A 14733-nucleotide genomic window follows, 5' to 3' on the forward strand; every position below is an offset into this window, starting at 1 on the left:
ATTGGGGCATTCACTTCCTGTGAATATTGAAATCTTACTCTGTATAGAATTTGAGATTGACAGGTCATGTAGTTGACAGATAATTCTGGAGCGTGTATAATGGATAGCAGTACTTCTGCAGTTTTGGATTAAATTTACAGTGGATTATTGTTCTTGGGTGTACTCATTTGTATTTTACCAAGATGAATCCCATCTTATTTCCCTCCTTATGTATCTTTAATGTTTTTAGGTCACTTTGTACTGTATCTGTCACTTAAGTTTGCAGTGCCTTACAACATTGTAGCATTTGGTTATCTAAGGACTACCTTCATCCTCTATGGATGATTGCTAAAGACGTTACGTGAAAAGCATTGTTGTATGAATTCCTGAGAATCAGTTTGGGACACTTTTGTGATCTGTTTCAGTATGCTTATTACCTTTTGTTCATATTTTGTTAACCAGGTTTTGATTCATGTGACAATGCTTTGAATACAACTCACTTTGAATTAGTTTTTCATGTAAGATTTCATAAGGCAGTGTATTAAATATTTTGCTGAAGTTCAGATTTGATCTACTGTGTCTCCATTATTACTACTTTTTTTTTTTCAATTTGGTGAAAATTGGAGAAGTTATCAGATCTGTCTGGTATCATTTGTTCTTCATAAACCTACCTTTGTTATTCTCTGTTGTCAGTTTTCTCTTTTTTCCTTTATTCTTAACTTTATTTTGCTTCTGCTTGCCTTCCTCTCTGCAATCTTGGCTCCCCAAAAGGTTGCGACTAGGTGGTTTAGGGGGTGGTAATGTTGAAATATTGATTAAGGGAGGAGTACATTTTTATTATCGATTGATGCAGTTATGTATGCAGTATTCAGCGTAACTGTTTGTATGCTCCTGTGCTGCATTAAAGATTGATAGGGGCTGTTTACATTTTCCTTTATAACTAATCTACAGGTAGTTTTTATTTTCTTCCAGTCTTGCAATAATATTTTAAATGTAATTAAGTATTACAGTTCCTTGTGGATTGTTTTGGTTTGGGTTTTCTTTTTAGTTCTTGTATTATTAAGCAGTTCTTGTGTCCTACAGATTTTCCTTTCTATGGAGTAGTTATGTTCACAAAAGTGGTGATATGCAAAGTTAAAGCACATCATTGAGAGGAAGCTTGCAGACCCCATAATGCAACAGTAAAAGGCTTTATTCCACATTACTGTAGATTGTTGCCAAGGCCTGTGGAAGGAATTTTCCTCTTTGTCCCCCCTTTTTTTTTTTCCCCTTCTACGTGATGGCCATAAATCTAGTGAGGAAGAGCCTTATAAGTGAAGAACTTAGCCTCATATAAGCTGACTAGGGCATTCTGTGATACTTAAAATTCTGTAGGAGCTAGGGTTTTTCAGAGTTGCACAGTTGAAATTAATCCTGTGGAGCAGAGAAAAGTCTCCAAATAGAAGATCTGATTCCACCTGGAAAACTGAGAGGGCAGTTAAGAGTATCTTGACAATACTCCAGTTTTGACTTTTGATCTACTGCCAATCTGCAAAACTCCCAACTTCCCATTGCTTTCTATTGTATTTTAAAATGAAAATTTAGATTAGGAAATTGATTAGCCATAAGAAATAAGATTTATAATAAAGTTGATCAAATTTAGTAAATTCTTGGTAAATGGAACAGGATGTCTGTGTGAATTTTTTAAATGACAGATCCTGGTTATTTGGCCATGTTTTGTATTTTTTCCTTTCCCTGAGAATGATATTTATTAAGCTGTGACGATAGCAACAGGAGAGGCAAAGACTGAAAATCTAGAGTAAGGAAAGGAAAAGTACTTAGTTCCCCAAAGGTGGGTGAAGAAAAGCTTTGTTATTGAGCCAAATAGTACAATAAAAGTAAACATGGGGATGCTTGTGAAAATGCGTATGTGCACACATGCTATTAAACATCAACATCAGTAAAATGCTGATGTGAGTATTAATGTTTTCTGAAGGTACTCGTGCTCAGTCATCCACACAGTTGTTCTTGTAGAGCATCACTTGGCTGTGAATTACGAAAGGCAGTTAAGCTTATCAAAACTTATTTAAGGTAGTATGTTGATTACTGTTGTTTTTCTCACAACGCCTCCAGCTCAACCCCAGGCTGGTTTTTCCATGGCTCTTGAATAGGTGTTGTTTCCATATTTCCTTTCCATTACTACTTGGATTTTACTTGTAAAAATAACTAGGGAGAAGAAAGAGAACGGCCTATAAGCTGCAGTGCGTGATTGGTATACCAAAGGAGTGGGTTTTAGTGGACAGTAACTAGGCCTTACTTATTCTTCACCTTTAGAATGCTAATAAATAATTAAAATTACTAAAAAGTGAACTTAGTCCTATATTTTTATAGCAGAAACAAAATAATAACTTTATGCATAATATTGTTCTGCTTGTTTGGTACGTAATGAATATTAGATAAGAGTTTCATTTAAATATCAGTTTAAATGTAACATGTAGAAACATTTTTCAACAGGTGCCAGCACTTGTTGAGCAGGAGTCTAATTGGCAGAAATTAAATGTAGTTCTGAATGTTTTTTTACTAGCTGATATTTCTTGTTGAGTTCTTGTTTGCAGGACTGGAGACTTTTCTTGGAGTTTTTAGGGTTTTAAAATTTTTTCCTAGAAGTCCTTTAGACAATGATAAGGAAGTCTATTTTTGGGGAAAGGAGGGGAATTACAATGAAGAGGAGCCAATCCATTGCCATGTCATAAATGGACAGCTGGAGGTGTTTATTTACTGTATTCTTTCTTGTTGATAAGGATGCTGTCAGATTGTCTGGCACCTGTTCTGCAGTCCCATTCTGTGACGCTTGATCAGTGCAACAGCGTATTAATGACAATTATTTCAGGAATGGTATGCATTTCAGGTATGCCATGCACCCATGGCATCTTTTGCAAAAAGAGTTATTCTTTATCTATTTAATGTAATTTCTTTGAAAACACTTATTTAAAAAGCATCTTATCCTAGGTGGTCCTTTATCAGTCTAACCATCATACTGTATTTCATTCAGTCTATATAGATTAAAGATGAGTGCAGTGTTTTTAAAACAAAATCAGGTTTTTTTTTTTAAAGAAGTAAAAAATGTATTTGCCTTGAACAGAATGCTTTCTGCTATTTGAAAGGTAATTTTGATGGGAAAAGTGATGATAGATCATTTAAAAATGTTTTTCTTTGCTTCAGGGAGGTATATCATACGAAGCGAATGCAGCATGTCATCACTGTAAAATGGACTTCAGATAGCAAATATATTCTGTGTGGCTCAGATGAGATGAATATTCGTCTGTGGAAAGCTAATGCTTCTGAAAAACTGGGAGTGGTAAGAGTTGCATTTTGTTTTTTGTTATCAGGAGACAAGACGTTTGGAGCTTTTTTGTTATTACAACTGGTCAGCCTATTCAACTTCTAAAAACTTGTTTCTAAAGGGGAAAATGTAAAATGGTAGTTTGATATTTGTATTTAATTTGAAAACTGACATGCACAGTATAGCTCATTGCCTTTACTGCAACTTATAATAATAAAATTAAATGCCTTGTTATTGCTACACAAGGGGACTTTTTTTGGTCTTGTTAACAATAATCATCGGTTCTAGCTAGATTAGAGTTTTTTACCTGGGTGCTATAGGTGAGAATTCATCCCTTTGCACTAAAGAAAGCGCAGTAAGTTCTGGTTTGCCATATGCAAGTCATTCTACTGAGGCTTAGGGTTACTACTTCTAAAAATTTTGACTGGAGTGCGACTGGTTCATGTGTGGTTCATATTGTGATAAGCATATGCGTTGTAAAATAGACCATTTGGACCAATGCATAACTGAGATTGTTATTAACCTGAATAATTCCCAGATATCAAGTAGGCAAACTAGTGGGGTGTCTGAAGTCCACTTAGTTCAATGTAAGTCACTTTGGTTGGTGTGTTCCTGGTGGGAGCAGACATCGGTCTAATTAGATACATGTCTGTTCAGTTACACTTGTTCAAATGTTTATGTATAGACAAAGCCAAAACATTCTGTTACAGTTACCCCTTGCATGTGTTCATCTGCACAGTTGTATTAAAGTATTGAATGACTTTGGAGAATGCATTTGACACTCTGTCCACTGGGAGCAATCCCTTTGTGTAGCTTTATATTGTTAGGGTATTTTGGAGGTGCTTACATTGCTTTTTCTGAGTCCATCAGCATAGCTGTCAAATAATGCTTGGGGGAGTTTCTGCTTGATCTTGTGGAAGATTGAAGAGGGGAGGAAAGGGAAGCTGTAATTCATGGAAGAATATTGTGCAGTTAAGGGGATGGATCTATTGCATAGTCATGTCTAAGGCTGCTTGTGATTACCTGAAGCTCCATCAAGTGATAGTATCTCTGTAGGAGGGAAGTGGAGCAGAGCTGGGAGAGGTGGCAGGTGAATGGGAGTGGTAGGAGTACTTAAGGCTACGGGATAATTCAGACTGTTGTGCCCTGTGAAGTACTGGGTATGGAGTAGCACAGCTAAAACAACATGTATATCTTTAGTCATGGCCCACCATAGGAATTTGGAAGTCCTATTATTTTTCTCATCTTTGCTATAGAGCTATAGGTAAAAAACCAAAACACAACTTTGTAGCCTGTACAAACCTGTTTGTGGTTACAAACTACGAATTACATTGAATTTCTTTAATGGAATTAATTTTTGTTGAGAATACTTTTTTTGTTTTTTCTGTTCTGAATTGATTCTTGGGATTTTCCCATGTAGTGCTTTAGTCAAACATTTAAATATCAGTCCCATACTTGCTAATTCCAAGGACTCCACAAAGCTCATTATAGAACTCTACTTTTTGATTTAACTTTTATGTTGAATTTGCTTAGGCAGGGTGGTGTTGCGCAGAAATATTGCCTGTTTTCCTATTGTCATATCCATATGCTCATGGCAATGCCCTTTTCATCTGGTTTTACAGTATGAACTGAAATTGTCTCTCTTTATTCACTATATTCTTAACGAGAAACAGCATCCTGTCTCTCACTAAGATGTTGTTCTGTAACAGAATTGTCTGGTATTTTTGACACGCATCTTTACTCTGTGCCCTACGTATGAAGGGCAAGTGGGTAAAAAGAATGTTGAAAAAATTATTTTCACATAGAATGATTCCGAGTATTTTCAGGTGTGAACAGCAAATTCACTCTATTGACTACTAGATGGCATTGGCCCCTTTTCTTATGAAAGAGTAAGGGTACTTGGATCTGGGAAGTAATGGGCAAACCCAACTACTCCTGCATTGTAGAATTATTATGTACCGAAGGGACATTAGCTATTGTTGAAGTATTTAAAACGCAGAGTGGTAAATGACATTCTGCTGTTTTCCATACTATTAGCATCAGTGAAAACTGGCCACGGATGGGCCTAAAAAGGGTGCTACTAATTATGACTACCGGATATTGGACATTGCGCATTAATACTTTTGTGTTTGACTTAACAGTGAATCCTACGTAAAATAACCTGTCCTTCCCCCCCCCCAACCCTGTTTGTAAGTACGTTGTTGCCGTTTAACGTGGCTCTTGGAGGCTATGCATACAATTCACTTCTGCTGTTGGGGAATCATACAAATACAGCTTTTGTAGCATGCATACGTGTAAGGGTTTGTAAGCATTTCTGTCAAAGCTCTTTGGCTATCAGCTCCCAAGAGAACTAAGTTAATAGCTATAACACACAAGTCAAGTAGCATGTGTTTTTTTGTTTAAATTTTTATTTATTCGTTGGTTGAGGGTTTTTTTGCTATCAGAAATGAAAGTCATCCCATCACTTAGAATACAAAACTTGTCATCCTATCTTCAAAAAACCACCTTGCAACATCAAAAGAAAGCAAAATTATTTAGAAATACAGGAAGAACCTACAAGGGACATAGGGAATTATTTAGAAAAACTGCAGTCATTTCACATGGATGATGCTAATGAACTTGTAAAGAATTATGTTATAATAAGAAGAGATAATGTTTCCCATCCCCATATCTTCTGTGGAAATGTGTTCAAGCATTATGCTGTTGAAGGCTTGAATTTAGCAAGACACAGTATTTGGATATTAAATTAGTTACTGTCTGAAGCTGCTATAATTGTTGTTAAATTTTTATTATATTTTTTAGAAGCACTATGAAATTTTACTTTTCAGATGTTTCAAGAATAATTGTTGCTCATCCAACTTAAGAATGGAATCTTTATGGCTTATCATGTTCTTGTATATACCTTGGAAATGTTGCTTGGATTCAGGCAGCTCTACCAATCTTTGTTCAGTCCAGCCTGGTAGTTCCTGTGAATCTTAATGTTGCCACCGTTAATGGCTATTTGTCAGGTTCCACTGTTTTTCTTTAGTACCTGGTCCTTTTTTAGAGGATTGGTGTTCTTATCTTCATAGACATATGCTTGCTCATTTTATAAATGTCCAGTTCTTCCATAGTCTGTGGCTATTTTTTGAACATTTTGAATATTCAAAGCTGAACATTCAGTAATTCTGTCGGACGTGTCAGAATATGTCTCAAATGCTTGCTTGCTTGCTGTGCTATTTTTCTTCGCTGAGAAGATTTGATTGAATGACTCATCCAAAGGTCACTGTATTTCTGATATAATGCTAACATCTTTTAATACATTGTATTTTAAGATGGATATTTTTGGGGTGGGGATGGATGGAAACCAGCATCCTGAAAGAGAAAGAAAAATGGCAATCAAACATTATTTTTTTTTCTTTGGTGAGTACTTAGTCTTAGTTTTGTTTCTTTTAGTGTTGCTGGGCTCCACAGAAGTTATAGTGAACATATAGTATTTATGTTGTGGCTGATTAGCACTTATCTACTTGGAAAGTTGTACTTTCTGAACTGTGGCTGCCCTAGCGGTCATCAGTTCTGACACGCATGTTTCTTTTGGTTTCTAATGTATTTGGCATTCTACTCATTATTCAAAATCAGTGAAACATTCAAGTAAGGATAAAAGTCTCCGGAGGAGCCAGAGGCATGCTGTGTCTCCACTCCACTGACAAATAAGTCTTTATGGCTTTTACATAGGGGTAACAAAACCCAAATCTCTGTTGGAGGTACTGCAAAAGTTGCTTCAAAATAATTTGCAAGGGTCAGTTTTTTAATAAAATTGATAAACTAATAACTATTATTAATTAGGACTTTAGCAGGAGGGGTTTTTTTTAAGCGGTAAACATCTAGTTCTGCGTGTCCAGAAGCAAAAGACTCAATTAAACAAGACTGTTGAGATACTCCAGACTGTTCAAATACTGTACATAAAATACAACACGTTAAGTAAGTTTGAGGCTTTTGTGCCTGTGCTCTTGGAGAGGTTTGGGATTTCTGAAAAGGTAAATGACTGGCTTCTGAGGAAAAGAGGAAAACAGAGCCTCATCTGAGTGAAAAGGCTGGAAAAGCAGCAGTAATAAAGTAGAATTCAGTTAATATAGTACAATTAATCTATCTAATACAAAGGGATAGACTGTGTATTTTGAATTGTAGTGAAAGCAATAAACCATCAGTAAAACTTCAAAAAGCCCTATTGTTCTTCAATCTATTGATGCATTTTAAAAATCTACACCCGCAGTTCTTAGAGTGTAAATGCTCAGTAACATCACTTCTGTGAGTAACAACGGCAAAATTTGGCTCTGTTTCATTTCCAAAGTAGTTAGGAATTAGAACAGAGCACTGGACAACTGAAGAAGAAAACTTTCTGCTTGGGAATGATTTATGGTTCAGTAAGTGTAAAACTAGTGTCAGGAGTGAGTGAAACAGTAGGAGCACAGGTTTGCTGCTTTCTTACAAGGTGCAGAAATAACAGCTTTTGGGTAAAGAGTGAAAAAGAGAGGAGAAAGTGCGGTTACAAGTCTTGGGTTTGAACTAGCAAAGTGGATTAGCAGCAGTGCATCAAAACTGTTTAATTGTATATCTTTTCAGTCTGCTTCTAGTATACAGTTCCATATTGTGAGATAAGGCTGATAACAAGCAGTACCTGATACTGTGACATGGCATTCATTTCATAGTGATTTTGGGGTTGTGATTCAATGCACATGTAACTTCATCCCTTTGGCTATGATTTTGTGCTCTTAACGTCTCCATTACCTTTCTTTTTTTGTCATCCGTTTAGATGTAGAGAAGCTGTAAGTTTTTGGTCCAAGGAAACAATGAGTAATAAACTTCATGGTAATAAATTTAGAAATGTGCTTTCATCAAAGCAATGGAAAAAATGGAAATAAAGGCAAGCTATAATGTAGAAAACTGCTGGGATACGTTTGCATTCTAAAAATACGTTACCTCTGTGCTCTGTCTGCCCTAACCTGGAAGGGCAGCCTGGGCAGGATAGATAAACAGCCATTTCATATATTCATGCTGAATTACAAGAGTCTAATAGTGTGGAGTTTTAAATACTGTACAGTACAAATACAGCCCTCTTTAAAAGGAGAATTTTTTGTTAAAGGTGGTTTTAGCCCTTCAGTCGTGGGTCTGGAAAAAATGCTTACCTTCCTTCTGCTTAGATGGGAAAAGTAACCAGCCTCTATCATCTGGAGGCAGGAGAGAGGCACAGGCAGTTCACTCAAGGACACATTTCCCTATTGCTGACAACTTGGTTGCATTTTAGAGTTCTTTTTCCCCTTCTTTTCACTCTAGATATTTGCTGTGAAATACTGCTGTGGTAATGACACAAATCAGCTGTCTTCCTGCCACATGATTTCTATTTCCCTGATATAGGAAGGAATTTGCACGTTCACTTTTGGAATGTGTGATAAGAGTCATATATCATCTTTGAGCACATCTTACACTCATGATGTCATATAAATCCTAATTTATTATATTGTAGAGTGTTCAAATCTCTATCTTGCTAAGTCGTGCTGTGTTTACAGCATTTTTTCCAGCTCAAAGCAGGATGGGAAGTAATGCTGTTCTCTTCAGCTGTTTATGTTGACCTTTGTAAAATGACTTGCAAGAGAGAGGTTGGAATTCAGTGCATTATTGCAATCTGCTTTCTTCGCTATCTGCCGTCTCTCAAATAGAAATTTGTCATTACTGCAAAATTTTCTTTTATCACCATGTAGATGAGAGTGCACTTAGCACAGCCTGGTGTATGGGGCGTTGGCATTTGGTAGTTGAATGGAAAGTCACCAGCCACGTGCCTTTCTATATACACCACGTTTTGCATAAAAATGGGATCAGACTTAAACATAACCACCTCTTAAACTATATTAATTTTTTAAATAAGATATCCTGGATGTATCTTTAATTTACAGATTCACCTCTTGTCTGTAGAATCATCAAGGTTATACGAAATCGGCAGCAATTTGCTCTTCTTAAATTAAAGGAAAATCATTGAATTTAATTAAAATAAAACCTCTTTAATTTGGATTATGTTGGCAGTTTTCTGCGGAGTGGGAACACCTGGGATTTATTGAGAGTGAACCAGCTATGCAGGCTGGCTCACTAGAAGGAATTTCAGTAAAGGGCTGGGGGGCAATAGTTTTAGTGGGTTAAGATTGTAAAATTTACTCACTTGCAATTTGAGAGGTCATGATAAATGTAAGTAAAGCAGAAGGATTTGTTTTTTACAAATAAGAGGGTGTGAAGAAACAGAGGTTAAGAGAGTTATGTGTCTCTGATGGCTGAAAAAGAGGTTTCTGAGAGATGAACAGCTCTGCATCTGGTGCCTGGTTTCTTTATTGTCCCGAAGGAGAAACTCCTTTGCCATATGTTTTATTTAATACTTGCTTTCAGACCATCAGTAGTATTCCAGACCAGACTTATCTGAGTATCATATTTATTTTTTCAGAATTCAGGAAATATTCTAACAAAAGTAACTTCTAAAAGTGACCTCCAGACTGGAGAAGAAATAGCCAATTGCTGATTATAAAGGGGGGAAAAAAGCATGTTTCCTAATAACGTCGGTGGAACTTCCAAATTATTGTGTGTGTAATAAAGTTGTTTGTTTTGTTGCTGCTTTTGGTTTTTTTTTTTTTGTTAGCATCTGAAACTTGTGTTCTGTTTTTTCTTGAGAAAGTAAGAAATTAGTGAAACTGAGTTATTTGCAAAGCTGAATAAATAGAAGTTGTCTGAATTACTGTTTTGCTTTTAATACTCTAGGCGCAGGTAGTAGCGGATGAAGTAAATGTGGGAGGACAAAAGGCTTGTGCCACTGCTCGTTTGAAAAATATGAAGGGTTTTAAGATGTCTGAAATACTGGAGTTATAGAGTGTATTTTGGGCAGGAGGGTAGGAAGAAGAGGATAGGAGTGTCCTCTGTTACTATTTAATATTAACAGATTTTCTGTTTGTATGAAAACTCACTAGAGTGAAATGCAGCTGAAATACCCAGAGATCTGAGCAAATCTAGAATACATAGAGACTGATACTCCTTGTGAAGCAGCAAATGCTTTAAACAAAACCACAGCACACACTGATTTTTATTTTCTTTTTCTTTTGGATAAATAAGTATTAGGACCAAAGGAAACATGCCTAGTTGGAAAAAAAAATACTAGATATATCCTCTGTAGGTTAGCTGTCAGGAAAAGGCATTTCTCACTTCCAGTGGTGTTAATAGTGGCTCAGATGTAATTTTAAACATGGATAAAATTAAAGTTGTTTGTGGTGATACTAGCTTACCTGTATTTTATGTGTTTGTGATACTAAGATATTTTTAGCTGCTTGATGAAAGTTGGAACTCCCTGTGTGCCATATAGTCAAGCTAATACTTGAAATCTGATATGTGCACTGTGCTTCCTAATGGATCGAGGTGCTGGGTAAGATTTAATCCACCTAAAGAGCTGTCTGTAAAGCTGTTCATGAAGGCAATTCATTTATAGCATTTGTACTTACATTGACTAGTGATTAAAATGCCTGCAAATCTTTGTTTTGTAGCAAAAGCTGATCATCGTCAGAGGTTAGGAAGGCAGGCGGACTCTGATCAGAGAGGTTTTACTGTCAGCTACTTCTGTTCCCTCTTCTTTCTTTACAGCACATTGAAATCTGATTCTCAGAGAGTAAATTCAATTACTTCACTGAACTTTGTGATTGTGATAATGTTTTGTGTTTAGGCCTTGGAGTATTGTTGAAACTGTAGTTTTTTAATACTTACCTAACCTAATTCTGAAGTTCCTGTGGTTACAGCCATTTGCTAGAAGGAAGCCGTTTGAATTAAAAGTCAAAATTTTGTTTAGTAGAGAAAATCATGACAGTTAAATCCCTGTTCTTCTGTAACATGCTTGTCTGTGGTGTTTTCCCCATAGCTTGCACCACGAGAGAAGGCAGCTATGAATTACAATCAGAAGCTGAAGGAAAAATTCCAGCATCACCCAAAGATCAGACGCATTGCCCGACACCGTCACTTGCCTAAAAGTATATTTTGCCAAATCAAGGAGCAACGTATCATGAGAGAAGCTCGTCGGCGAAAGTATGTCTTTCTCTTCTGGCTCTGTTTTCTGTTGATCTTAATAAAATGCATCACTGCAGTGCTGTAGCAGCAATGTATGGGAGTGATAGAGCTACAGCGTGTGGGAGGAACAAAAATGAGCTACTTTTAACATGTGAATAAGTGATCATGAACTACAGGATTGATTAACCTTTGATTATCAGGAAAACGCAGACAAGTGCGTGTCAGTGAGGATTGGCTGCTTCCCAAAAGTTCACTGAGGGAACAGGAGCAAATACCATGTTGGAAGAAGCCACAATGCTCTGTTAAGCATGACGTGATGCAACATTGCAATGGAAACAGAATGGGCTGGTTTGGGTGTGGGGAGGTTTTTTTGTGTTGTTTTGGGTTTTTGTCCTTTTTTTTTTAATGTTGGGCTCCAGGAGGAGTGTTTTCCATCACCTGGATCATTGTCATGTTGGAATTTCTAGGAGCGGAAGGTGGCATGCTTTGCTGTAGCTAATAAATTTAATAGTAAAACCAAAAAGTGGTGGGTTTTAGTCATCTTTTTCAGCTGAAAGATTCTACAAACTTGAGCAGCAAATCCTGTTGACATGAAAACCAAGTAAGGTGAGCTCCCAAGAAAGGGCTCAATTTGAAACTTTCCTAAATTAGTCGATTTTAAAGTCATTTTTCAAAGGGACAGTCCTTCTCAAAGGAGGAAGTACGTGTCATTTGATTAATAAAAGCAGAGCATTCTTAATTTTTTTTTTTTAATTGTAGTATATCTCCATTAGTAGCTTAAGGAGGAAGCTAGTATTTCTGCTGACTACTGAACTTCATTTTCCTGTTTTTTGTTTCTAGGGAACTGAATCGTCGTAAGCACAGCAAACCAGGATCTGTGCCAGTTGTGTCAGAGAAGAAGAAACATATTGTGGCAGTAGTGAAGTAATTGTTTTCGCAAGTACAAAATGTCACAATGAAAGAAAATATCACTATTGAATGAATCCACTGTAAAAAAAAAAAAAAAAAATTGATGGACATTGGTAAGACAGCATATGGCTCCAGAAACGTGGCTTTTCTTCCAAGTATACACATGCTCTCATTTCTCAAACCATCGTCTGCTTTGGGCAGTTGTAAGAATTGGCGCCATAATCTTTTATTGCCATTTGCATGTCTGATGTTACTGGCCTGACACTGTGTATTGCAGTGGAGTTTGACTCTTTTGATATAAGCAGATAACTTGGTAGTTGGTGGAGGACACCTGTAGTTCCAGTCATTCCTTGGTACCGTTACTACAAAAGAAGGATGAAATAGATTCAGATTTGCCAGAGGCAAAAAAACCTTTGTTCCATACAGAGTTATAAAATCAGTTGTCCTTACGCTGTTTTGTTTTTGTTTTTAAACAAATCTAATAAAGCAAACAAGTGACCTTAAGGCAACAGGCTAAATCTTTATTATTCCAACTGACAAGTATACTGCATTATACTTATTACAGTACAATATATCATTTTTCTTTTATCCAAAAGGAATTCAATGGGACTTTCAGATACCTGTAAACATATTTATAATTTTGTTCTCTCTTCTTAACTATTGTTATGTGACTTGACAAAACTTCAGACTGTTGAAGTTGCTAATAATGACATGGTCTAATAAATATCTTTTCTCTTTATCCTATTTAAAACTTCTAAAATCTGGATGAAAGATGACACAAGTTATATAAAGACCAGAAACTTCTATAGGTGAGATTTATTATAAGCCTTTTATTTGTAGTTTATATATATAAAAAATAAAAGCTTCACATTTCACAAGGTACCTGTAGCTCAAAGTTCTTTTACTATTTGTCTGGGAAATGGTCTGCTTCTCTTCCAGTGGGATAGACCTGGGTTTTTACTGAAGACACTAAGGTGATCAGAAAACTATGCTGGAATTCAATGAGGCCTTCTAGGCTGAAGGCTTCTCTTGCAGAAAAATGATAATTTAATAACCGTGTTGCGTAACATCTTCCATACAAAAGGATTTTTTTAAGCCTTTGCACTGCTGTACGGTCTGTAACTACACCCTACCTGAGTTCATGCACAAAAACAATTTATGAACTCTAGAATAAACTTTATAGTTTAACTTTTTTTTTAAATCTGAAAATGGAGCACTTGCCTTCATATAGCGTCCTGTTTAATGTATGTACTGACACTGACATCCATATGCATTTCTAGTTCTTCCTCTTTCACTTGTCTCTTCCAGCACTGTTTGGGCAAGATTCCTGGATGATCATGGCAAAATTATGGCTGTTTGGTGATAAGAGGCCATAATGTGTCTTTCACCCTCTGGATCACTTACCTTATGGGGTGATGCAGGAAGAGAAGCAGATCTGAAGAGCTATAAGTAGGATGATGAGCAGCAGCGGAACAGATCAGGGAGTAGACTGGTGCTGGCTGTGTGCCTGTTGTACTAACACAGCGCGCTCTGTGCCAGATACAGTTTATTTCCTTCCTGAAACACTGAGAAAATCGAGGGAGAATGTGCGGTCCAAAGTATGGCTTGTGACACAGCTGTAGTCAAGTCTTGCACAATTTGCAAAACCAGACTAATCTTCTGGAATGTGATTAAAAATTTTCAGCCCTGTCAGTTTAGCTTGAGCTGATGTTGTTGGTTGTGGATTTGTTGAGTCATGATAACCTCTGGTGTGAACAAGTCCTGCCGCTTGGAATTTATTAGCTTTGGTGCAGAACTCTGAACGTAACCAGAGTGCTTTCTGTTCTGAAGTTAGTTTGGTTACAGTGTGGTGTTGGTGTGGAGCTCTACTGCATCAGCCATGTCCACAGGATCTCTGTGTTCAAAGACCTTTGTGTGCTGCTGCTTTCAAACAGGCCCCCAAGTGGAGCAACTCGAAGGATCAGGGTTGGCTAAAAATGTTGCTGGAGAGATTCTAACAGCATGCTGAAAAAAGGAATTTTAAAGTTAGGAGGATACTCAGAGGCTGAGTATTTGGGTGGGAATTCCTCTTCTAAATTCATAGAATGGTAGAATGGCCTAGGTTGGAAGGGACCTTTCAGATCATCTAGTCCAACCATCAACCTAACTCTGACAAAACACATCATTAGCCATATCTCTACGCACTATGTCTACCTGTCTTTTAAATACCTCCAGGGATGGTGTCTCAACCACTTCCCTGGGCAGCCTGTTCCAGTGCTTAATAACCCTGTTGGTGTAAAAATTTTTCCTAATATCCAGTTTAAACCTCCCCTGGTGGAACTTGAGGCCATTTCCTCTTGTCCTATCACCTGTTACTTGGGAGAAGAGACCGACCCCCATCTCTCTACACCCTCCTTTCAGGTAGTTGTAGAGAGCGATAAGGTCTCCCCTCAGCCTCCTGTTCTCCAGGCTAAACCACC

General features: G+C 37.0%; 1 protein-coding gene across 1 annotated transcript in view; it reads left to right on the plus strand.

The window, feature by feature from the left end:
• DCAF13 (DDB1 and CUL4 associated factor 13) overlaps positions 1-13156 on the plus strand; it is a 27129-nt gene extending 13973 nt beyond the window's left edge. Inside the window, exons 9-11 of the mRNA XM_074577582.1 lie at positions 3181-3316; positions 11220-11383; positions 12206-13156. Coding sequence (XP_074433683.1) covers positions 3181-3316; positions 11220-11383; positions 12206-12293 — 388 coding nt within the window. The 3' untranslated portion in view covers positions 12294-13156. The remainder of the gene's footprint in view (positions 1-3180; positions 3317-11219; positions 11384-12205) is intronic.
• Positions 13157-14733: the final 1577 nt, after the last annotated feature.

The sequence above is a fragment of the Larus michahellis genome, chromosome 2 (genome assembly GCF_964199755.1).
Source record: "Larus michahellis chromosome 2, bLarMic1.1, whole genome shotgun sequence".
NCBI classification, from domain to species: Eukaryota; Metazoa; Chordata; class Aves; order Charadriiformes; family Laridae; genus Larus; species Larus michahellis.